Source organism: Mobula birostris, chromosome 12 (genome assembly GCF_030028105.1).
Source record: "Mobula birostris isolate sMobBir1 chromosome 12, sMobBir1.hap1, whole genome shotgun sequence".
Taxonomy (NCBI): Eukaryota; Metazoa; Chordata; class Chondrichthyes; order Myliobatiformes; family Myliobatidae; genus Mobula; species Mobula birostris.
Window position 1 is genome coordinate 34956832 of NC_092381.1, and position 27100 is coordinate 34983931.

At 43.0% G+C, this 27100-nt stretch overlaps 1 protein-coding gene across 1 annotated transcript; it reads left to right on the forward strand.

Moving 5' to 3' along the window:
• The first annotated feature begins 1581 nt into the window (after window positions 1-1581).
• bsnd (barttin CLCNK type accessory subunit beta) lies at window positions 1582-26850 on the forward strand. The gene is made up of 4 exons (XM_072273598.1): window positions 1582-2203; window positions 11640-11740; window positions 16537-16785; window positions 17889-26850. The coding sequence occupies exons 1-4, from the start codon at window positions 2027-2029 to the stop codon at window positions 18259-18261; spliced, it is 900 nt and encodes a 299-aa protein (XP_072129699.1). The 5' UTR covers window positions 1582-2026; the 3' UTR covers window positions 18262-26850.
• Window positions 26851-27100: the final 250 nt, after the last annotated feature.

Below are 27100 nucleotides of genomic sequence, written 5' to 3' on the forward strand. Positions count from 1 at the left end.
TAAAATTGTAATTTACCTATTAGATAACTAGCTATTATGGTACCAGCACATTTATGGAATGAGTTCAGTTTCACAACAATTATAAAGACCTTTAAGTAAGTAGGAATTTGTATTTATAATTAGGGGTTCCCAACATGGTGTCCATGGACCCTTAGCTTAATGGTATTGGTCCATGGCATAACAAAAAGTTTGGGAATTCCTGATCTAGATGCTGGAATTCTACAGTACATCACAGCCAATGAACTGCTTTTGAAGTTATTATTGAGGGGGGACTTGATAGAGGTATTTAAAATTATGAGGGGGATAGATAGAGTTGACGTGGACAGGCTTTTTCCATTGAGAGTGGGGGAGATTCAAACAAGAGGACATGAATTGAGAGTTAGGGGGCAAAAGTTTAGGGTAACATGAGGGGGAACTTCTTTACTCGGAGAGTGGTAGCTGTGTGGAACGAGCTTCCAGCAGAAGTGGTTGAGGCAGGTTCAATATTGTCATTTAAAGTAGATTTGGATAGCTATATGGACAGGAAAGGAATGGAGGGTTATGGGCTGAGTGCAGGTTGGTGGGACTAGGTGAGAGTAAGCATTCGGCACGGACTAGAAGGGCCGAGATGGCCTGTTTCTGTGCTGTAATTGTTACATGGTTATATTTCATGAGGGTATTGTCTGAATTGAGGGTATTAACTGTAAGGAGAGGTTGAACAAATTAATTGTTTTCACTGGAGTGTGGAGGCTGAGGGGGTGACCTGAATAGGGTATAAACTTCTATAAAGCAGTTAAGTGAATGGTCACAGTTTATATAAACTTATATAAAGCATAGTTAAATGGATGGTCACAATTTTTTTTTGCTGGATGGAAATGTCAAATATTGAATGGCAAAAGTTTAAGGTGGGGGCAGTGTAAAGGAAATTTTGCAGGGCGAGCTCTATTATATACAGAGAGCGGACGGTGCTTTGAACACACTACCGAGGAAGTGGCAGAAGCTGATACGATAAGAATGTTTAAGAAGCATTTAGACAGAGACACATTGACAAACAAAGAATAGAGATATGGACTTTGTGCAGGCAAATGGGATTAGTTTAGATTGGAATCGGGGCAGACACAGACATTATGGGCCGAAGGGCATTGTGCTACACTGTTCTATATCCTTTGCTTTCTCTGGGACTTGAATCTGTAAACTCTTTTCTCCAGATAGTTTTAAATAGGGAAAATATTTAAAAGTCACCTTCTGTTCCACATTAAGGCTTTTAAGCACCATGAGATGGTCTGCTCAACATGAGGCAGCTTTATTGTTATTATAAATAATCAGCAATGGAAAAAAAAGCAAAAGAAAGTCATATATCTTACTGCATAAGGGCAAATATTTCAACATCTTATCTATTAAATTATACAAACCTAGCAGTACATTAGGCATGGTTTCTCGTTCAGGTTGCTGTGATACAGAATGTAAAGTACATTCAAATTAGAAGTTTAAAAGGTTAAATATTTTGAATGGAAATAGCTGACTAACAACATCACACCACTTACACCCCTGCAACCCTGGGCACTAAACAGGTTTTCCTTTCAAACACCTCTCTCACTCCTGCAAAGTGAACATTCATAAAACGGACTGTTAAAAACCGTACATATTTGTACGATTGAATTTGTTCATCTGAATGATACTATTTTTCAGTTTTGGAAACATGGAGAATTATTGAATAGATTTCTACTTGATAAAAGCCTGGAAGGAAGGTTATAGCTACGTGCAATAAAGCTCCAGTGGTTTGTGAACTTATAGAGGTATTTGTGTTTGTTGTGTTCATTGGAACTGACTGGATCAAACCTGAGAGGAAATGAGTTGTTTAATGTAAATTTGTAACCTGACCAACTTAACAGCAAAATCATCAGCATCAGCCTCTTGTTGATATTGGCATCAGCCAGATCGTGCTATTGGTTCCTAACCTCAGATGGACATCGGTCTATTTGTGAATGTGGGGAAGAACTACGTTTCACTGAACTGTTTCTGATAACTGACCCACTGGCCAGTGGAAATGGCAGAGGACAGGACTTTTTCCTACAGCCTTATTGTCCTGGGATTCTTCCTTATAATGGTTGGAATGTTCATTATGAACGTGGATAAGCCTGGAGTCTATGGCACCTTCTGTTCCATTGGGATCGTGATGATCATTGGGGGGATTATCTGGGCCATTTGCCAGTGTTATCCACAGGTATGAGAAAGATTTAATCCTTTCAAAAAAAAGCGGTGTATTTTTAGCGTGAACATCAGGAGGCAGCTGGAACATTTCCACCAAGAGAGAGAATAAATTTTGGAGAGAAATTTAATTGAGGACCAGTTCAATAAACAATGAGCTTAAAGATGAATACATTGAAATAAGTGCGTATGGAATGTTAGCATGCAAAGCTTATTCAACAGAATGAAAATTACCACCATTCTGACTTTTTATTTCATTTGCACTGGTCTTTTTTAAGAGGACACATTTTAAAAGATTGCCGCTAGTTCCTTAAAGTGAGACCAGTATTTATTACAAACAAGAGAAAATCTGCAGATGCTGGAAATCCAAGCAACACACACAAAAAGCTGGAGGATCTCAAAAGGCCAGGCAGCGTCTATGCAAAAGAGTAAACAGTCAATGTTTTGGGCTGAGACTCTTTGGCAGAAAGTACAATCCTGCTGAAGGATCTTGGCCCGAAACATCGGCTGTACTCTTTTCCATATATGCCGCCTGGCCTGCTAAGTTCCTCCAGCATTTTGTGTGTGTTGCCAGCATTTACGTTTTCTCTTTCTGCAGTGACAGCTATAAAGCAATGACAGGAACTTGATTTGTTATTTTATTCCTAAAACAAATGAATATTTAGTATAAACTGTCCTATAAAGACTGAAGTTCAAGTGCGAACAGCGTTGGTTGGGCCATCTGTGTATTACTGTCAGAAGGACAAAAATAACTGTAGGAAATCTCTGCTTTGTTCTTTTTTTAATTCAAATTTTTTAACAGTTACATGCAGCAGCTCTTTAAAAATATTACAAAACATGATGTTGGTGCTAAGTATTATAATTGAGTATGACTTACACTTTCACAGAAACATTTACACACCTATTTCTTCTCAGCTGGATGGTGTCGGAAAGGGAAGAGCTCTCCGTCTCATGGCAAGCTAAATGCAATCTAATATCCTCCAACTAATTCTCATTCCAACAACTTACCATAATTTACTTTTTCATATTCTTGGATAAATTAGGTTGCCATGCCTGTTACAGCAGACCACCCAACTGAGCTTCCCACAAGTCGGAGAAGGTCCTGTACGTTGTGGAGAGCTATAAACTCTTGCTGAGAGAGATATTGTAACTGGGAGCACTTTACTATTAACAAGCTACTGACAGAATGCCCACCTTCTTATCCTGGCATCTCAGCAGCAAACTGCATAGCTCCTGCCCATCTCCTTCATCCGAGAGAGATGAGGCTCCAGTGCTTTGCATCTTCCTCTCCTCAGTCCTGCTGTAGCAACATGTGGCACTGGCGGGGGAAATTAGGGTCAAGGCAGCAATGAAGGTCAAACATCCGAGACTAGGAGCTGCCTGAAATTACTACCACTCAGGCATCAGCACAGGTTAGCTTTGCTGAACCTTAGTCTCCACCCATCTAACAGGAATCACCTGCCACTCATTTCCAATTCATCACCTGCAGCCTATTTAAACCCTGCTCTCATCCACAGTCCCTGTTCACACACTGAACCAGCCAGCCTCAACCAGTTGCTCCTAGCCTTCAGTTTCCTGGTTGCCTTGTCATGTTAAGTATCTGTTCTCTCTCCCATTCTCTCTCTTGTTTTGTGGCCCCTTATAGCTTGTTATTTTGCAGTTTATTATTAAAGTGATCTTTCACTGCTAAATCATTGTCACAGCTTTGTGATTGGGTCAAGCTTCCTGTACATTTCCTGATATGATGGGTGAGCCAGCAATTGATCCTGCAGAGTTTCCTCACCTGAAGAAGGTCATCCGCCACCAAAAGTACATGATCCAGAAGCAGCAGGAAACCATTCACCATCTGCTCGCCACTCTCAACCAACCCTCCATCTCGTTACAGCAACCCCACGCAAGTCAACCTCCTCCCTCTGATCCCCGGGTTCTAGTGCCTGAAGACCTCAACAGATCCCTAAACCGATGCCACAACTTTCTGTCCCTGTGCATCTTGCACTTTGAGCTGCAGCCTTCTCTGTATTCCACAAACTGAGCCAAGGCTGTATTCATCATGTCTCTCTTGACTGGGTTTTCTCTGACCTGGGCTGCCACTAAATGGGACCATAAAACCACCATCTGCAATAAGTATGCAGATTTCTCCACTGAGATGCATTGGGTTCATGACTGTCTGGGAAGTGGAAGAGAGGCAGTGGATTGGATACTTCACCTGTCTCAAAGCTCATGATCGGTGCTGGGTTACACCGTGGAACTTAAGAGCCTTGACGCAGAGTATAGCTCAAATGCAGAAGCACTGCTGGCCCTTTACCATCATGGCCTCTTGGAGCATTTGAAAGTTGAGCAGCCTACCTGGGAGATGCCCAATAACCTTGAATGGCTCACCACTCTGGCCGTCCATGATACAAGTGTCTTATGGAACGACCCTCCAGATCACCAGCCAGAACCCCATTTCAGACTGCAGGACCCTCATCAGCGCTGCCTCCAGGACCTATGCAGTTAGGGAGAGATTCCTTAACCTCCTAATACCGTGAGAGTCAATGGAAAAACAGCTTGTGCGCTTACTGCGGAGCAGCCGATCACCCACGCATCAAATGCCCACTGTATCTGAGAAAATGGCACCACCAGTTGGAGATGAGGGGCTGTCAATCTGATAGGCTCCTCCAGCCTCTTGTTCCAGCATTATAGCCCACCTCATTCTCTCTGTCCTCCTCTACGCCGTGACAGCTGTACGCCCACATAGGAGGTTCTGATGGATTCTGCTGCAGCAGGCAACTTTCTGGACCAGACTCTGTGTATCCAATCACAAACAAGCAAAAACCTGCAGATGCTGGAAATCCAAGCAACATTCACAAGATGCTGGAGTTGCTCCAGTTTCTCCAGCAGTTTGTGTGTGTTGCTCTGACTCAGTGTGTGCAGTTTGGATGCCCATCTGAACCTATCACTCACCCCTTCTACATTACAGCAGATGACAGATGTCCTGTGGGGTCTGGGATGGTCAGAGTGCGCACGTAGGCTGTGCACATGAGCATTGGAGAGCACCGTGAGTTCATTCATTCCTCTCATGTATATTTATGCCTGGCTCTCCATCCCGACCCTCACTTCGCCTGGTCATCTGCACTGTTGGGGACCCACCTGCCTGCAACCTTAGTTGACTTCACAGCATAAATCCATTGAGATGGAGGAAACCCTCGACCTCACCAAGCTCCTGCAGGAATACCACAATTGAGCCGCTGCTTTCGGTGAGACGGAAGGCAGCACCTGCCACTTCACAGACCACACAACTGCACGATCGACCTCCTTCCGGGTACCACTTCTCCCTGAGGTTGTCTGTACTCCCTCTCGAAGCCATGGATAACTCCTTTGCAGAAGTACTGCAATACGGTTTTGTTCGACCATCCCAGTCCGCAGCTGGTGCAGGAATCTTTCTCGTCAAAAATAAAAATGGGGCACTCAGATCCTGCATGTCTACCATGGACTCAATAAAATCACCGTTAAGAACTGCTACCCTCTCCTGTGATGAATAGATCATTTGAACAGTCTGTGGGGCCCAGGTCATCACCAAACTGGATCTATGGAGTGTACAACCTGATCTGTGTCTGCCAGGGGATGAGTGCAAGATGGCCTTCATAACACCCAGTCTTGTGAGACCATGGATCTGCGCCTGGAAAGTCTTCACTCTCCAGGGCACAGTCCTGGGCAAGATTGTATGGAAGACCGGCAGTTGCCCATGCTGCAAGTCTCCCCTCTCCACGACACCAATGTTGTCCAAGGGAAGGGCATTAGGACCCATACAGCTTGGCGCCAGTGTTGTCGTAGAGCAATGTGTGATTAAGTGCCTTGCTCAAGGACACAACACGTTCCCTCGGCTGGGGCTCGAACTCACGACCTTCAGGTCGCTAGTCCAATGCCTTAACCACTTGGCCACTACATATATTGGGTGATGCTTTTTGGACTTTTCAATAGTCCAGCCATTTTCCAAGCCTTCATTTACAAGATCCTCCAAGACATGCTACACGCCCTAATCTTTGACAAGGACCTCCAAGACCACATCTGTCATATCCATTCAGTCCTTCAGTGTGTCCTCAAAAACCAAGTGTATTGCAAGTTAGAGAAATGCCAGTTCCACATCCCAGTCATTTCCTTCCATGTCCTTTCACCCCAGTCATAACCATGGACTGAGAGAAAGTGTGTTCCATCGTTGAATGGCCACCAGCGTGCTCCCTCAAACAGCTATACAGCTCCTTGGGCTTCTTCAACTTCTACTGCCGTTTCATTAGGTTTCAAATAGAGGACTTTGTGGTAGGGAAATTCTCGGCAGTTTCTAGAGCAGGTTACATGGTCAGCACAACATTGTGGGCCGAAGGGCCTGTAATGTTTTGTAGATTTCTGTTTCTAACTACTGCCAAATCACTGCTATTTTCACCTCCCTGACCAAATTACCTACTTCACATACAACCTAGTCTGCTGCCTCGGACCGTGTTCTCAAGGAGCTCAGAAAGTGTTTCACCACCGCTCCCATTCTCTGCCATCTGGTCACCTCTGGTGGAGGTTGTCACATTTGATGTGGAAACTGGGGCCATCCTCTTCCAGTGAAGACCAGACAGGAAGGAACACCCTTGTTCTGCCTTCTTAAGACAATACAATATATTAGGCCGTTTGGCCCATTGGGTCTGCTCCACCATTTCATCATGGCTGATCCATTTTCCCTCTCCACCCCAATTTCCTGCCTGCTCCCCAGATCCTTCATGCCCTGACTAATAAAGAATCTGTCAGCCTCTGCCTTAAATATACATACAGACTTGACGTCCGCAGCCGCCTATGGCAACAGATTCCATAGATTCATCACACTCTGGCTGAAGAAATTCCTCCTCATCTCCATTCTAAAAGGACACTCCTCTATTTGGAGGCTGTGTCCTCTGGTCTTAGACTCTCTCAGCACAGGAAACATCCTCTCTGCATCCATTCTATCAAGATCTTTCACTATTTGATAGGTTTCAACGAGGTCACCCCTCATTCTTCTGAAATCCAATGAGGACAGGCCCAGATTCATCAAACGCTTCTTATATGACAAGCCTTTCAATCCCGGGATTATTTTTGTGAACCTTCTTTGAACCCTCTCCAATGTCAGCATATCCTTTCTTAGATAAGGGGCTCAAAACTGCTCACAATACTCCAACTGAGGACTCCCCAGTGCTTTTAAAAAGCCTCCGCATTGCATCCCTGCTCTTATATTCTAGTCCTCTTGAAATAAACACTAACATCATATTTACCAATGACTCAACTTGCGAATTAACCTTTGGGGAATCCTACATGAGGACTCCCAAATCCCTTTGCTCTGCAATTTTTTGTATTTTCTCTCCATCTAGAAAATAGTCAACCATTTCATTCCTTCTACCAAAGTGCATGACCAAACGTTTCCTGGTACTGTATTCCATCTGCCAGTATCATTGTCCATTCTCCTAATCTGTCTAAATCCTTCTGTAGCCTTTCTATGTCCTCAAAAGAGCTTGCCCCTCCACCTATCTTCATATCATCTACATGCTTTTCCCCAAAGCAAACTCTTCCATCATCCAAATCATTGACATATAATGAAGAAGAAGCAGCCCCCGAGGAACACCACTAGTCACTGGCAGCCAACCAGAAAAGGTTCCCTTTGTTCCCACGCTTTGCCTTCTGCCAATCAGCCACTGCTTTATCCATGCCAGTATCTTCCCTGTAATACCATGGGCTCTTAACTTGTTCAGCAGCCTTATGGGTGGCACCTTCTGAAAAACCAAGTACGTAATATCCACCAATTCTCCTTTGTCTATCCTGCTTGTTATTTTTTCAAAGAATTCCAAATGATTTGTTTGGCAAGATTTTCACTTAAGGAAACCATACTGACAATGGCCTGTTTTATCACGTGCCTCCAAATACCCCAAAATCACATCCTTAACAATTGACTCCAATATCTTCCCAACAACTGAGCTCTGAATAACTACCCTATAATTTCCTTTCTTCGGCCTCTCTTGCTTCTTGAAGAGTGGAGTAACATTTGCACTCTTCCATTCCTCTGGAATTTTGCCAGAATCATTTGATTCTTGAAAGAATTACTAATGCCTCCACAATCTCTTCAGCCACCTCTTTCAGAACCCTGGGGTGTACACCATCTGGTCCAGGTGACTTAGCTACCTTCAGATCTTTCAGTTTCCCAAGAACCTTCTCCCTAGTAATGGTAACTTCACACACTTCTACGCGCTGACACACTCAAACTTCCAGCATACTACTAATGTCTTCCATAATGAAGACTGATGCAAAATACTTATTCAGCTCATCTGGCATTTCATTGCCCCCCATTACTGCCACGCCAGCATCATTTTCCTGTGGTCCGATATCTACTCTCACATCTCTCTTACACTTCATGTATCAGAAGAAACTTCAGGTTTCCTCTTTAATATTATTGGCTAGCTTACCTTCATATTTCATCTTTTTCTTCTTAATTACTTTTTTAGTTGTCTTTTGTTGGGTTTTTCAAAACTTTCCAGACCTTGAACTTCCCACTAATTTTTGCTCTACTATATGCCTTCTTGTTGGCTTCTATGTTGGCTTCAACTTCTCTTGTTAGCCATGATTGTGTCATCTTGCCTTTAGAATACTACTTTCTCTTTGGCATGTATAATTCCTGCACCTTCCAAATTGCTTCCAAAAATTTCAGCTATTGCTGCTCTGCTGTCATCCCTGCCACTGTTCTTTTCCAATCAATTTCGGTCAGCTCTTCTCTCATGCCTCTGTAATTCCCTTTACTCCACTGTAAAACTGATGCATCTGATGTTAGGTTCTCCTCAAACTGCAGGATGAATTGTATCATATTATGATCGCTTACTCCTAAGGGTTCCTTTACCTTAAGCTCGCTAATCAATTTAGGCTCATTGCACATCACCCAGTCCAGAATAGTTGATCCCCTAGTGGGCTCAACCTTGAGCTTCTCTAAAAAGTAATCTCATAGGCATTCTAGAAATTCCCCCTCTTGGAACCAGCATCAACCTGATTTTCCCAATCTACTTGCATATTGAAATCCCCCATGACTGTCATAACATTGCCCTTTTGGCATTCATTTGCTACCTCCCATTGTAATTTGTAGACCACATCTTTACTACTGTTTGGGGACTGTATATAACTCCAATCAGGGTCTTTTTATGTTTGTAGTTCCTTAGCTCTACGCACAACGATTCAACACTTTCTGACCCCTGCACTGGTTCAATTCTACACAGCACCATTATAGAGTAGGAGACGGGGAGATACTCACCATTAAATGGGCCATGGAGGAATGGAGACATTGGCTAATGGGGAACACTGAACCCTTGCTGACCTGGACTGATCACTAGAACCTCATCTATTCAACAGACCCACCAGCTGAACCCACGTCAGGCTCCTTGTGCCCACTGCTTCGAGCAAATCGACTTCACCTCATGCCAACTCAGCTCCAAGAACACTAGGCAGCCGAAATGAAGATCGATTCTCAGCATATCATTCCATCCATGCAGATCCCTGTCCTGATCATTTGGGATCTTGTGAACCAGATCCTGCAGCAAGAGTCTGCTCTGACCTACACACCTGACATACCAGCAGGTATGTGCCAGCAGCCTTATGCTCTGAGGCACTTCAATGGGCCTACTCCTCACTCCCCTGTGGCCATCCACACACATGATGGACCCTGAATGTCCTGTGACATGGTTCTGGTGGCCCGCCATGATCACCAATATACGTCAGTTTATCACTGCCCTCAGTTTCCCCAGTCCTATTCCTCCACCAGAAGCCCCCTGGGCTCCTGCAGCCACTCCCAGTCCCATGATGCCTGTGGTCCCACATCGTCATGGATTTAATCACAGGTTTCCCACATTCCGATGTGGCCACAGTGATCATGACAGTGGTGGACCAGTTCTCTGGGGCAGCCCACTTCATTGCTCTCCCCAGACTTCCACCAGGCACTGAAACGGTGGACCTAGTTCTCCGGTATGTAGTTCGCCTGTAGTTTCCTCAGGATGTTGTGTCAGACCGGGACACACAATTCATCTCCCGCTTCTGGCAAGCCTTCTGCATCCTCCTCCGCACCTCAGTGAGTTTGTCCTGTGGCTATCATCCACAGACAAACAGTCAAGAAGAGCTAATCAGCCAAGTGAAGAAGTTTCTGCAAAGTTTCTTTAACTCTTCCACAAGGAAGAAGGACCTGCTCTGGGCCGAACTGTCCCACAATCTGAACACCTCCTCTGCTATGGCTATGTTATCCTCTTAAGCGTTTCAGGACTACCAACCATCATTGTTCCCTATGGTAGAGGGGCAATGGTGGAGGTCCCATTCACCACCGCTCTTGTTTGCTGCGACTGGAATGCTTGAAAGAGGGCACAGGGGGCCATCCTAGCTGCCAACCATGCCTATTGCCACCAGGCCAACTGCTAGCATTGCCCAGCCAGACTACTCTGGCCTAGGAACCGTGTCTTGCTGTCCGCCCAAGATCTGCCCCTGCACATTGACTCCCACAAGCTCTCACCCAGCTCACTGGTCTCTAAGACTAGCCATCACATAAATTCAATCACTTACCATCTCCAGCTGTTCCCACTCCTCAGGATCACACGTACAATCCATGTGCCCTGCCTCAAGCCCGTTGTCCACCAACCACTCAATGTACTTGAGCCTGCACCTCTAGCATGGTGGAATGTGGTCCAGAGTACACAGATGACCAGTGGGTGGATTCACATCGTTGTGGACAGGGTGTGCAGTGTCTGGTCGACTGGGAAGGGTATAGCCTAGAAGAGGGGTCTTGGGTGCTGTTCAGTTTCATCTAGGATTCCAACGCCCATTAAGGAGTTCTACTGGACCTTCCAGATTGTCCTGGGCCGTTGGGTGCCAGGTGTTGGAGGAGTGGAGTCCTGTCAGGCCTCTCCCAGTCTCCATCCAGCTATCAGGAATCACCTGCCACTCATTTCCAATTCATCACCTGCAACCTATTCAAACCCAGACCTCATCCACAGTCCTCTTTCACCCATCAAACCAGCCAGCCTCAACCAGTTGCTCCTGACTTTCTCTTGCCTTGTTATTTTAAGTATCAGTTCTCTCTTGTTTTGTTGCTCCTCATACTTTATTGTTTTGTAGTTTATTATTTAAAAAGATCACTCACCATTAAACTGTCTCTGCCGCTCTGCATTTGTGTCAAGCCTCTTCTATATTTCCTGACATGTAGCTGTTCATTTTGTACCAGAACACTGCTGACTAACAAGATAATAAAAGAGTTTAAGTTAGGACACTCTACTCTTACATTACGGTATATTAACCCGAAGAGTGGAATAAGAAGTAGGTGGCTCTGATGTTCTTAACCTTATTTCTAACATAGTGAACAATGCAAGTTTTTAACTGAAGAATAATATTGATTTACAATGTATTTTGTTTGTGACTTTCTGATAGACAGTCTTCTTTTGTAGATTAAGTTTGTCCCGGCCATCTCATCAGAAACCAAGCACTTCTTCCCAAAGCATCAAATTCCAGCCTCAATGTTGGAAAGTGAAGTACCTCTGAAAACAAGGTAATTCATCCTGTTTTTGGGTCGTGGATCAATGATGAAAATCTTTGGTTCAGAGGTCTGTAGTAAATCTGAAATTTGTATAAAGGGGGAAATGCATATTTTGTAAGTAAACAATATCCTGCATAGATTTTCACCTTAAGTTTGTGTAATTTGCAGCAGAAGAATAAATGGTGTGCTACTACTCAGCGCAAAAGATATTAAAACAAAGTTTTAGGTGATTTATCAATGCAGAAGATAAGGAAATATATATGTGACCCTCAGGCTCGGCCAGCACGTGTTCGTCCAGGAGAAAACAACATCTGGCCCGGCCAAACTGAGAAATCTCATTTGTGTGGATGCTGCATGATGTGTTGCCCAGTTACAAATCCACACTGCAAAATATCAGACAGTACACCATATGCGGTAAAATGATTGCACTTTATAAATAACACACACAAAAAATGCTGGTGAATGCAGCAGGCCAGGCAGCATCTATAGGAAGAGGTACAGTCGACATTTCGGGCCGAGACCCTTCGTCCTGACTTGAATATCCAGCATCTGCAGATTTCCTTGTATTTGCGTGAACTTTATAAATCTTAATCTGGATAGAGGGTTAGTAAAGAAAGTAAAAAGTAAAAGGGCCCATTTTAGGGAAAAAAGTCTATTGTGAATCATTGGAGCTCACTGATACGGCTATTCATCAACCATCAACCTCCTCTGAGCATCGTTGACCCTTGAACCCTCGCTCCTCAGTCCACTCCGTCCGGTGGTCTTCTGACTCTCACCATTCGCGTCCTCTCTCTCCATTGCTCCCTGACGAAAGACTGTGAAAAACCCAGCTCCCAGACACACAAGAGAGAACAACGTTTCTCCCATTGGATAACATACATTCCAAAGACCCGTTATCTCTAGCCATAACCCAAACATTGCTGCTGCAGATAAAGCATTACCTTAACAGTGGAACATTACATAGAAGCCATTACATTAGCCTTAGCAGTGAAACCTTACAGTGTGTTACATATAATATTGCTTAGGCGTGGAGAAGATAGCCCATCAAGACTTTACCAGCTCTTTTGAAGAGAAACCTTTTAAAGAGAGTAAATTTCTCTTTTAAGTCAGTGACCAGTGGTGTTCAGTCCTCATCATCTCACTATAGGAAAGATATGGAAGCCTTAGAGAGGGTGCAGAGGAGATTTAAGTATAATAAAACAACCTTAATTGCACAAAATTATCTACATCATAGCTCTCATCACATCAGTCTGATAGATCTCTTTGGTGCTATCTTCGAAGACTTCATATCCTTCAAAATGTGATACACAAAACTGGTAACAATATTCTACCTTTGTCTAAGCCAGTGCCTTATGACTAAAGCTCATAATGTAGTGACAAAATATGTTATTGGACCTCAGAACTAAGAAGAGGGTAGCATTACTTTTCTGATCCGTTTGATCTGGATGTATTTAATCTGGATGAATTTGTTGACCCTAATAATAGCCATTATCCTAGAAGTTAAAAGAAGTACAGAAAATTAGCTTGGATATCTGGTGTTTCAGAAGTGGAGATATCTCCAGTGTACTAATAACTTACATTTAGTCAATTGCCTGTCTGCTCTAAAAACATGAAATCTGGTACAGGGATTTGCTTAGAGGCTGAACTTGTGGTGTTACCACTGAGGGCTGTAGAGGCCAAGTCACTGAACATTTTTAATTGACGGATATCTTTATAGGTGTAAAAGGCATCAAGGGGTATCGGGAGAGTGTGAATATTGTATCCCTGCAGCATCCGGTGACTCTGTGATCTCTGACTTGGAGGCTGACATCAGAACATCTTTCAAGATGGTGTATCCTCGCAAGGCATCAGGCCCTGATGCTGTACCTGGTAGGGCTCTGAAAATCTGTGCCTACCAACTGACAGGAGTGTTCAACAACATTTTCAATCTCTGGCTGCTGCAGTCAGAGGTTCCCACCTCCTTCAAAAGGGTGACAATCATACCAGTGTCCAAGAAGACCAGGGTGAAATACCCCAGCGACCAGTTGCACTCACATCTACTGTGATGAAGTGCTTTGCGAGATTGGTCATGGCTAGAATCAACTCCAGTCTAGGGAAGAACTTGGACCCGTTGCAATTTGCCTATCGCCACAATAGTCTACAGTGGTTGCGATCTCACTGGCTCTGCACTTGGCCTTGGGTCACCTGGACAATAGTAGTACTTACACCAGGCGGCTGTTTATTGACTACAGCTCAGCGTAAAACACAAACATACCCTCAGTACTAATCAACAAGCTCCAAAACATGGGCCTCTGTACCTCCCTCTGCAACTGGATCCTTCACTTCCTCACCAGACAACCACCGTCTGTACGGATCAAAGAAAAACATCTTCATGCTGACGGTCAACGCTGGCACACCTCAAGGATGGGTGCTTAGCCCACTGTCCTGCTCTCCACACCCATGACTGTGTGGCTAACCACAGTCCAAACGCCATGTATAAATACACCGACAACTCAACTATTGTTGGCCAAATTTCAGATGGCGATGAGGAGGCGTACAGGAGTGAGATGGATCAGCTGGTAAAGTGGTGTCACAGCAACAACCTTGCAATCAATGCCAGTAAGTCCAAGGAGTTGATTGTGGACTTCAGTCCTCATCAAGGGATCAGAGGTGGAAAGAGTGAGCAGTTTCAAGTTCCTGAGTGTTGACATCTGAGGATCTATCCTGGGTTGGACATATTGATGCAATTACAAAGAAGGTATGACAGCGGCTATATTTCATTAGGCGTTTGAGTAGGATTGATATGTCACCAAACACACTTGCAAATGTCTATAGATACACGGTAGGGAGCATTCTAACTGGGTGCATCACCGTCTGGTATGGAGGGGCCACTGCAGAGGATCAGAAAAAGCTGCAGTAAGTTGTAAACTCAACCAGCTCCATCATGGACATCCAGGAAACTTCAAAAGGCATTGCCTCTAATAGGCAGCATCCATCATTAAGAATCAGCCAGGACATACCAGCTTCTCATTTTTACCATCAAGGAGGAGGTACAGGAGGCTGAAGACACACTCTCAATGTTTCAAGGACCGCTTCTTAAAATGGATTTCCGAATGGACAATGAACCCATAAACGCCTCCTCAGTCATTTTTCCTCTTTTTGCTCTACTTATTTAATGTATTTAAAATATATATAAATATATCTTATTTTAATTTATAGTTTTTATTATTATGTATTATAATGTACTGCTGCCACAAAACAACAAATTTCATGATATATGCCAGTGATATTAAACCTGATTCTGATTATTAATACAAGGATTCACTGTGATTGTATAAAATTGGAGAAGCCAGGTCAGGGGCCAATGATGATACTTCTGACTCTAGATTTCTATAACATGAAGAATTAGTAGCTCAGAATTCCTAATCAAAACCCTGCAAATGCATTCCACTTCCTTAAGTGGCTCAGGATTTGTTTATACCCGTCTAGATCTTGAACATTACTTACTTTTGATATATAGACAGTCCGGGTATTATTGACAATTTTGCTTTTACCAGATTAGGTTTGCTGCTCTTTGGTCTATTGTGGATTAATCTAATATATAGATTAACTTTATTCATTGTATTTTGTATTCTTCATTTAGCTCATTCGTTCAAAGCCTAAGTGCCTTGCTTTCTCCATCTGGGTTCACTCACTCTAGCAACCAGCCTTTTTCTCTTTTCTTTGATTTGGAGATACTGCATGGTAATGGGCCCTTCTGTCCCAATAAGGCCCCACTGCCCAACTACACCCATGTGACCAATGACCCATGACCCTACTAATCCGTACGCCTTTTGAATGTAGGAGGAAACTGGAGCACACGGAGGAAACTCATGCTGTCATGGGGGGACATACAAACTCCTTATAGACAGTGATGGAACTGAATCCGTGTCATTGGTGCTGTAATAACGTCACACCAACTGCTGTGTTGCCATGCTTTTAACTTTTCCTGCACTGAAGATAATTTCTGCATCTAATGATAGAGTTGGTTACAGTAGTCTGGGCAATGAATATCTCAGTACTTAGTCTCTTAGTTACTGGAGAATAGCCAATAAAATAAACTAAGAAAACATCTAATAGAAGTCTGGATAGGCCACATTTGGAGTATTGCATTCACTTCATGTTGTCCCTTTGTAGAAAAGATGTGGAGGCTCTGGAGAGCGTACAGAAGAGATTTACCAAGATGATGGCTGGATTAGAGTGATATGTTATATAAGAGGTTGTAAAAATGTGGATTCTTTTCTCAGGAGTGTCTGAAGATGAGGGAGCCCTGATGGGAGTTGTAAAAAAGCCATAGATAGAGTAGGCAGCCAGATATATTTTTCCTGAGGTGAGGGGGCAGGGGTAATTTTGAAGGAGATGTGTGGGCCACTTCATTTTTTTAAACCCAGTAATGGTTTCCTGAAATGTCGAGATGGCAGTGATAGAATAGAAGTGATCAAAAGGCTCTTAGATAGCACACGGATGTGCAGAGAGTGGAGGGATCTGAGCATTGTATAGGCAGAAAGATTTAGCTCAGTTAAGACACTTAAATACCAGTTTAATTTGTTTTATCCAATGTGGCCTGTTCCTGTGCTATACTATTCTATGTTCTATATAACTAAGTTACTTTGTTCCTGAAATAATTCAGATTAGAAAAAAACATTTGCTAGAGTGGCTTTTTCTGCAGATACAAACAACGCCTGTAAGCTTCAACACTGAAACATTGCATCAGCAAACCCAGGCCAGTCCCTCACATTGTTCTGCTACCAACCTATATTGCATAAGTGCTGACTGTCTTTCTCTTTCAGCTCCCAGACTCCATATACCTTCTGTGATCAGGCCACACAGTATGAGCAAACTCTTCATAATGATGAGAACCACCTCACAGTAGGCAGTGACCTCCCAAGTGTGCACTCCCCTCTCACCTCACTCCAACCAGAACAGCTGGACGGAGAGGGTCACTCATCCCTGAAGGCAGAAGTTCTGGTCCACAGAGACTCTGGGAACGAAGGAGAAATTTGCTCCATCTGGAATGACATAACAGTTTCTGATGGAAAGTGAGTTCTCCTTCTCAAAGTGTTCTTTACATTAAATGCACCTCACCCCACCTACCTACCTTCACCCTCACCCGGTCACCTGCCAGTTTGTACTCCTTCCCCTCCCACCACTTCCTTATTCCGGCTTCTTTCCCCTTCCTTTCCAGTCCTGATGAAGGGTCTGGGTCTGAAACAAAAGTTATTTATTCCTCTCCATAGAAGCTGCCTGACTTGCTGAGTTCCTCCAGCATTTTGTGGGTGTTAAACATCATTTCCCTTTTCTCCTGGTTGTGCATCTTGCTAAATGCACACCAGTTTCTGACTAAGCCTGAACCACTTACCATATTCAAATTATTATTTTTTTTTTAGCGTGTCGCACCAGACAGTCAGCCATTCTTGTCTGGCACGTGGTGTCAGGATTGGCCTCCTTTCGGATTAACCAGGTCACAATATGAACGTTCCTGGCTCGGCCCTTTATTTTTTTTTTACGAGGTCAATTGGCTAGCTTGACGCTCAACCCAGCACGGATGGAAAGCGTGCTCGGGGGGTGAGGGGGGGGTGGCCCGACTTGGATTCGAACTCAGGAACCTTCGCTCTGGAGTCCGGCGCTGATGTCATTGCGTCACCAGCCAGCCAAGATTCAAATTGACTGTTAAAGGTGTGAAATTCAGGGGGAAGAAACTAATTTCAAAAACAAAAGGTGGCTTAATCACTTCATGCTTAGGAAATGTTACATATGACATTGATAATAATATTGAAAGAGACCTTTATTAAGATCGCTACTTCAAATTTAGAGTTTGAAAATTCCGAAATAATCAATTCCAGCCAGTAATTATTCTCACTGTTGTATTTTAAAGTCTGGGATGCGTTTTCACAGTTCAGAAGCAGGAGTCATTTCCAAAAGGAATTTGAGTATTCCTTGTGGGGGTCGACTAATATTGCCCGTAAGTCTGTGAGTTTGGTATTTAAAGAAGATGTGGGACTTGAATTAGCATACACTCTTGAGACCCAAAGCATATTTCTATCCATCACACACAAATTTATTTAGTCATATCCTAGCGAGATATCAACTAACAAATTCAAAATTCATGAAGTTTCATTGACTTTCCTCTGTCCATTTACAGAAATGCAGGAGGGTTCACAACAGCTCCACTTGCCACCTTCCAAGAGGACAACGGAATGGTCAGTTCGTCTTCCTCGAACAACTTGTTCCTTCTCGGCTACAAGTCATCTTGTTCCAGAGGCGAAGGACAGAGCCACCCAATTCGGAGCGAAAGTGCCACCTGTGACAGCCCGAGTCTGCGTACCCAGCCAACTGCCAGTGTCTCTGGGGGTAACCACAGAGATGTCGCAAGCACTGAGCGATCAACACCCGAGGAGAGTCAGAAAAGAGGGGGCCATATGGAAGATGAAATGTTTTATGGGATATGCGATGAAAGGAATCATATTTTTGAGGAATTTGAACAAGAAGTACACTGCACTGAAATTCCCATGTAAAGTACACATCGACTTCTGTTATTTATTAATTCTTGAAGTTTTAAACAAATATCCCCTCCCCTTGAAAATGTAAGAAATTTCAGGGATTTTTTCAAAACATCTTCAGAATTCTCTGTTAGCGATACATATTATAATGTTACATTTCGCAATAAGAATTTGCCTTGCAAAATGTTGATGTTGTGCAATGTACTGACTGATCAGATTTGATTGTGGAGATTAAACAGAATATATTAGTTTTTTGTAACAGATTCACATCATGTTTGCATAAGGAAGTGAGGAAAAAAATCATAACAGTGAAACCTTGGGTAGAAATGGAAAGCATTGAATGTCCAGGTGTTATTATGCCATGAGTGACTTAGTTACAATTTATTATAGAAACTGAAGGTTGGCATTTTGGCCTGAAGTTCTTTCTTTACTAATTGATAGGGCTAAAAATTGCAAAACAATGATAATAACTCTAGTTAGCATCCCTGAACTGCAGCAAAGTCTAATTCAATTGTTAATTAAAATAAACTGGCAAAATTGAAGTTTTTAAAACTTATTTACAGCTCAAGATCTGATAGGAGCAGTATCTGAATATGCCTTGAAGTGAGTGAATTGCCACCTCAGATGGCATTTAGCCCATGAGACAAAGGAGCAGAATTAGGCCTTTCGGGCCATCAGATCAGCTCGGTCATTCCATCATGTCTGATTTATTATCTCTCTCAACCCCATTCTCCTGCCTTCTCCCCATAACCTTTGATGCCCTGACGAAGCAAGAATCTATCAACCTCCTCTTTAAATATACTCAAAGGCTTTGCCTTCACAGCATCTGTGGCAATAAATTCCACAGATACATTACTCTGGCTAAAGAAATTCCTCTACATCCCTGTTCGAAATGGATCTCCCTATGTTCTGAGAACTCGCCCACTATAGGAAACGTACTCTCCACATTCACTCTATCTAGGTCATTCAATATTCAGTGAGTTTCAGTGAGACTCCCCCCATTCTTCGCTCTTCCTGCATTAACCCTTTTACCTGGAATAATTCTCGCGAACCCTTTCCAAAGGCAGCACATAATTTCTTAGATAAAGGGGCCAGTACTCCAGAGGTGCAGTTTAACCAGTGCCTTATAAAGCCTCAGCACTACATCTTTGTTGTTATTGTATATTTTTAAGACCATAAGACACTGGAGCACCATTAGGCCATTCAGCCCATCAAGTCTGCTGCAACATTTGATCATGGCTAATACATTTCCCTCTCAACCCCTTTCTTGTGCCTAGACTCACCCTTAACCTTCCATGCCCTGGCTTATCAAACCCTGCCTTAAAACACTCAGTGACCTCTCCTTCACAGCTGCGTGTGGCAACAAAATCCCTGGCTAAAGAAATACCTCCTCACCTCTGTTCTAAATGGGTGTCCCTTTATTCTGAGGTTGTGCCTTCTTGTCCTAGACTCCCCCACAGTAGGAAACATCTTCTCCATATCCACTTTTATCTTGGCCTTTCAACATTCAAAAGGTTTCAGTGAGATCCCCCCGTCATTTCATTTCCGGAATCATTTTCGTGAACCTCCTTTGAACCCTCTCCACATGTCAGCACATCCTTTCTTAGATAAGGGACCCAAAGCTGCTCAGATTACTCCAGGTGAGGCCTCACCAGTGCCTTATAAAGCCTCAGCATTACATCCTTGTTTTTATATTCTTTTCCTCCCGATATGAATACTAAGAGTGCAGTTGCCTTCCTAACCACTGACCCTACCTGCAAGTTAACCTTTAGGGAACCAGTTAGTTAACCATGAGGACTCCCAAGTCTCTTTGCACTTCAGATCTTTTAATTTTCTCCCTGTTTAGAATATTGTCTATGCTTTTATTCCTTTACCAAAGAGCATGACCATATACTTCTAGGCACAGTATTCCATCTTGGTCCATTCTCCTAATCTGTCTAAGCCTTTCTGTGTCCTCCCTGTTTCCTCAACACTATCTGCCTCTCTACCTTTCTTTGTATCATTTGCAAACTTAGCCACAAAGCCATCAATTCTGTCATCCAAAGCATTGACATGCAACTTCGAAAGCAGCAGTCCCAAAACTGACCCCTGCAGAACACCGCTAGTCACTGGCAGACAATCAGAGAAGGCTCTCTTTATTCCCACTCTTTGCCTCCTGCCAAGTAGACGATGCTCTATCCATGCTAGTGTATTTCCTGTAATACCCTGGGCTCTTATCTTGCTAAGTAGCCTCATGTGTGTCACCTTGTCAAATAGCTTTTGAAAATCCAAATACACAACATCCACCAATTCTCTTTTGTTTGCCCTGCTTATTATTTCCTCGAAGAATTCCGACAGATCTGTCAGGCAAGATTTTCCCTTAAGGAAACCATACTGAATTTGGCCCATTTTATCATGTGCCTCCAAGTACCTTCAAACCTCATCCTTAGTAATTGACTCCAACTGGCCTATAATTTGCTTTCTTTTGCCTCTCTCCCTTCTTGAAGAGTGGAGGGACATTTGCAATTTTTCATTCTGGAGTAATGCCAAAATCTAGTGATTCTTGAAAGACTATTACTAAAGCCTCTTCAACTACTTCTTTCAGAACCCTCGTGTGTAGACCATCTGGTCCAGGGGACTTATCTACCTTCATACCTTGCAGCTTCCCAAGCAGCTCTCCCTAGAAATTGCAACTGTACTCATTTCTGCCCAGTGACACATTTGAATGTTTGGCATACTGTAAGTGTCTTCCACAGTGAAGACTAATGCAAAATACTTATTCAGTTCATCCACGATTTACTTGTCCCCCATTACTATCTCTCCAGTGTCATTTTTCAGCAGTTCAATATCTATTCTCACCTCTCTTTTATTCTTTATATATCTAAAAAAACTTTTGCTATCTTCTTTAATATTATTGGCTAGCTTGCCTTCATATTTCATCTTTTCGTTCCTTATAGCTTTTTTAGTTGCCTTCTGTTGGTTTGTAAAAGCTTCCCAATCCTCTAACTTCCACTAATTTTTGCTCCAGCATATGCCCTCTCTTTTTGATTTTATGTTGGCTTTGACGTCCCTTGTAAGCCACAGTCATGTCATCCTTCCTTTAGAATATTTCCTCTTTTTCTTCCTTGGGATATATCTATCCTGTGCCTTTGAAATTGCTATCAGCAACTCTAGCCACTGCTTCTCTGCTGTCATCACTGCTAGTGTTCCCTTCTAATCAACTTCATCAACTCCTCTCTCATGCCTCTGTAATTCCCTTTACTCCACTGTAATACTGATACACCTGACTTTAGCTTCTTCCACTCAAATTGAAGGGTGAATTCTATCATATTATGACCACTGGCTCCTAACGTTTCTTTACCTTAAGCTCCCTAATCATCTCTGGTTCATTACACAAAACCTAATACAGAATTGTTCATTCCCATAGTGGGCTCAACCACAAACTGCTCTAAAAAGCCACCTTGTAGCCATTTTACAAATTCTCTCTCTTGGAATGCAAAATCAGCACCAACCTGATTTTCCCAGTCTACTTGCATACTGAAACCTCCCCCCACCCCCATGACTAATATAACATTGTTCTTTTGCCATGCATTTTTTATCTCCAGTTGTAATTTGTAGCCCACATCCTGGCTACTGTTTGGAGGCCTGTATATAACTCCCATCAGGGTCTTTTTACCCTTGCAGTTCCTTAACTCTACCAACAACAATTCCACGTCTATGTCACCTCTTTCCAAGGATTTGATTTAATTTTTTACCAATAGAACCAACACCACCCCCTTTCCAGACCTGCCTGTCCTTTCAATACATGCGTATCCTTGGATGTTAAACTTCCAACTATCATCTTCTTTCAGCCACAACTCACCACAATGTCATACCTGCCAACCTCTAACTGCGTTACAAGATCATTTACCTTATTTTGTATATAGCTTACATTCTAATATAAAGCCTTCTGTCCTGTAGTTGTCACCCTTTTTGATTTTGTTCCCGTTACACTGCAAATCATTCCAGCAACTGCAAGTTTTGCCCTATCTGCCTGTCCTTCCCGACAGTCTCTCGACAAACTGCCCCTGCTTGTACACCAACTGCCCCATCGTCAGCCCTACCGCTCAGTTTCCCATCCCCCTCCAAACTAGTTTAAACACCCCCCCAGTAGTTCCAGTAGCCAGCCCACAAGGATATTTGTCCCCCTGGGGTTCAGGTGTAATGCGTCCCTTTTGTACAGGTCATATTTTACCCAAAGATCCAGAAATCTGAAACTCTACACCAGTACCTCAGCCATGTATTCATCTGCCAAATCATCCTATATTTACCCTCACTGGCAGGTGGCACAGGAAGCAATCCAGAGATTCTCACCCTGGAGGTCCTGCTTTTCAGCTTTCTGCCTAACTCCCTATATTCTCTCTTCAGGACCTCCTCCCTTTTCATACCTATGTCATTGGTGCCAATATGTACCAAGACTTCCGGCTGCTCACCCTGCCTCTTTAGAATGCTGTGGACCCAATTCAAGACACCCCTGACCCTGGCACCTGGGAGGAAACATACCAACCAGGTGTCTCTGTCATGTCCGCAGAATCTCGCGTCTACTCCTCTAACTATTACATCCTCTATCACTGCTGCAGTCCTCTTCTCCCCCCACCTTCCCTTTTGAGCCTCAGCACCAGAGATCCGGTTGCTATGGCTTCCCCAGTGGTTTCTCCTCCCCACCCAAAAGTATCCAAAACGGTATACTTATTACTGAGGGGATCGGCCACAGGGGTACCCTGCACTGGCTGCCCATTTCCTGACAGTCACCAGGTACCTGTCTCCTCCAGCTTCTGGTTAACCACCTCCCTGTAGCTTCTCCTCACCTCCTCCGTTTCCTTTCAGAGCCAAAGGTCATCGAACTGCAGCTCCAGTTCCTCAACATGTTCTTTGAGGAGCTGCAGCTGATGTGGTTATCTAGGAGACTGGAGTTCTCACAGAATTCACACAACGAACACAACATGGCCCCTAGAACCATCCTCTTTGCACTAACTATACACTAACAGGGGAAGAATGAAGTAGGAGGAACTTACCAGATACTTACCTTCCCCAGCCTGTTCTTACCGAAGCCTGATGAGCCAAAGCCTCCCCACTCCAACACTGGTCCACTCACACAACTGCCGTTCCACTTGTCCCTGCCTTATTTTTATTTTCCCTAGCCGATGAATCACAATCTGATTGGTCCACTTGGAAATGCCGGAAGCCCATGAACGCCCCTTTGTAAATCTCTCTCACTGAACTGTGAGTAGCTTCTCTCTCATTCCCAGTGTGACTGGGCCACCAGAACAATGCTGAAATCCTGAGAATGCTCCTTGTTAAATCTCACTCACCAACCTGTGAGTTGTCTCCTCTCGCTCCCAATTCAACTCAACTGCCAGAAAAATTCTAGTTCTCTCAAAATGTTAGCATTGCATTTGTCATCTTTATCACTGACTCAACCTGTAAGTTAACAGCAAGGGAATTCTGCACAAGGACACCCAAGTCCCTTTGCATCGTTGATTTTTTAATTTATGGATAATCCACGTTGCTGGGTCAGGAGTCTTGTGAAGGTCAGACCGGACAAGGATAGCAAATTTCCTCACTTGATGGTAATTGAAATGGGCTTTTATGATAATGTGGTAGTTCTTGAGGTTATCATTACCAATACCCTTTTTTCCATTTCTTCCTTCATAACTACAGAAATTGTGTCCTTTGGTCTTGAAATTATTATTTGATCACTTTGCAATTCATAGATAAACATTAAACAATGAACAGCCATATTTCTCTCTCCTCCCCTGGGAGGTCATAGAAAATTCCTTCTTTTTTATTGCCACCAATACAAGGCCACAAGCGAATTTTTTTTATGCTTCCTGTCTCAATTTTATGATTGGAATCAGTAACTAATGTTATTTATTTGTAAAAATCGGAAAATATTGGAAATGCTCTGCAGGTCTGGCAGCATCGTTGGAGAGAAAAACACACTTAACATTTGAACTCAATTACCCTGCTTCAAAAATTAAAAATAGGTGGCATTGGTGGTGGGCTGGTTTCGGGGGTTTGAAGAGAACAAAGGGAACCTCTCTCATTGGGTGGATACCAAAGAAAGGCAGATGACACAGATTACAGTTGCCCACTAGAGGGCGCTGAAGGACAATTAATGGCAACTAATCAGAATCAGGTTTATTTAGAATTAGAATCATAAATAAGGTGTAAAAGGAGAGTAAACAGAAGAGTGAATAAATAATCCTATTGGAACTGTGAGGTGCAGAACACAGCAGTTGCTAAAAATCTGTTAGCTTTAACATCAACTGCTGGGAAAATGTTAGGAGCTGTTATAACATATGTTACAGCAGAGCATGGGAAAAAAATTCAAGGCGATCAGACTTATTATGGCTTTATGAAGGGAAATCACGTTTAACCCATTTATTTGAGTACCTTAAGATACAATGAGTACTGTGTCACAGGGATCGGTGCTGGGGCCTCAGCATTCTATATAAATGACTGTTAGGTTGCTGATGACATAAAGATAGATTGCGTGGGGGTAGGGAGAATATATGTATTCCTTCCAACACTGTACACACCGTAGCTGCAGTGCCTACCATTCTCAAAATGTCTGGCAATTATGGAGAGGATGTCAGAGGCAAGATTTTATTTTACAGAGAACAGTGGATTTTACAGAGAATGTGGAATGCGCTGCCAGGGGTTAAGTGACCTTTAGGGTCATTTAAGAAACTTTTAGATAGGCAGATGGATGATTGGAAAATGGAGGTCTGAGTAGGAGGGACGGGTTGGATTGATCTTTGAGTAGGTTAAAAAGTCAGCACATTATAGGCCGAAGGGCTCGTACTTCTGTACTGTTCTATGTAATTGACTAGGCAACTCCAACAGCTCCTCCCAAACCGTGTCTAGTACCACCAAGGTCAAGGAAGGGTTGAGCATAGGAATACTGGATTCCCCTTGAAGCAGCATGGTAGCCTGAGTTGAAAATATTATTCCTTATCCATGGAATGCCCTTTACAACAACACCGAGGGAGTACCTTAAACAGAAAGACTACCTTTGTTCAAGAAGGCAGCTCGCCACACCGTTCACAAGGGCAGTTAGGGATGGACGATAAAATTCCGGTCTTGCCTGCATCTACTGGACTCTGAAATAATGAATAACAACAAAACTACAATAGTAAATAAATCATGGAGAGGGTTGAAGGAGATTACGAGGGATGTAAGACCATAAGACATAGGAGTAGAATTAGGCCATTCAGCCCATCGAGTCTGCTCTGCCATTCCATCATGGCAGATCCTAGATCCACTCAACCCCCAAACACCTGCCTTCTCACCATTTCCTTTGAGGCCCTGACTGATCAGGAAATGATCAACTTCTGCCTTAAATATACCCATGGACTTGGCCTCCACTACAGTCTGTGGCAGCGCATTCCACAAATTCCCTACTGTCTGGCTAAAAAAATTCCTCCTTATCTCTGTTCTAAAAGGTCACCTTTCAATTTGGAGGCTGTGCCCTCTAGTTCTGGATACCTCCATCAGAGGGAAAGTCCTCTCCACATCTACTCTACCTAGTCCTTTCAACATTTGGTAACTTTCAATGAAATCCCCACACATTCTTCTAAATTTCAGTAAGTACAGGCCCAAAGCTGCCAAACACTCCTCATATGTTAACCCCTTCGTTCCTGGAATTATCCTCATGAACCTCCTCTGGACTCTCTCCAATGACAATACATCCTTTCTGAGATATGGGGCCCAAAACTGTTGACAATACTTCAAGTGCAGTCTGACAAGTGTCTTATAAAGCTACATAACTACATTGGCTCAGAGAACGCACAAAGTTCTGAAATTATATCAATATTTTTTGGGAAATATAAAATTTTCCATTTTGACACAACAAAATGAAAAGAAAACATATTGCCTAAATCATATGTTATTGCAAAATTCAGAGGTGCAAGATTTTGAAAAGGACATGCAGGTTCAGCAAGTAATTAGGAAAACTAATAGAAGGTTTCACAAAGGACGTAGGAAGAAGAGTATTTTAGTATTTTGAAAGAAGACACAGATTCTGGGTAAGAAAGGGAATGAAAATATGCCATGGGGAGATGGGAATGCAAAGTGTGGTTACAATCAGTTCAGCCGTGATTTACAGAGTAGCCTTGAGGACTGAGCGGCCTACTCTAGCTCCAAAGTCATATAGTTATTTTGAACAAAGATCATCAAACCCAAACATTAACTTGGTTTCTCTACCCGCAGATGCTGCCAGACCTTCTGAGTATCTCTACAGTTTGTTTTATTTCAGATTTCCTACACTTGCAGTTTTTTGGTATCAATTCTATCTCAGTCCCAATTCGCCAAAAGTCACATGTTGTTGGAATGGAAAATCCCAACTTATTTTTTAAAATTTTCTTTCTATTACTTAAGTATAGCTGTTGTTCTGTTGCATTTAGTATAACATGTTCTATTTTGATCGGAACTGAATGAAGAGAAAATGAAGTCACCCAGGCTAGTTTATACTTTTAGAGAGTTATATTAAACAAGCTGAAAACACCTGCATGTTAAAATCAAACGGTTAATTGGGAGAGTGTGACATTATGCAAATAAAATGCACTTCAAATATTCTTCACTTTATTTACCTGAAGGTTTTATGGTATTAATTTTTCAATATGGTTTCATGTCATTGGAATGTCAGGCTGCCTACTAAAAAGCCATGAGAAAGTAAGTGCTATGGGAGATATTGCTTGTCATCTGTAATATAGAAAGAGAAGTGCAAGAAAATGAAAATGCACATGCAAAGGGATAGGAAGTGAGCATATTGTTTATCCAGCCTCACCCACTGGGAGTTAGTAGTAGATGGACCTCCCTTTTGAAAACTTCC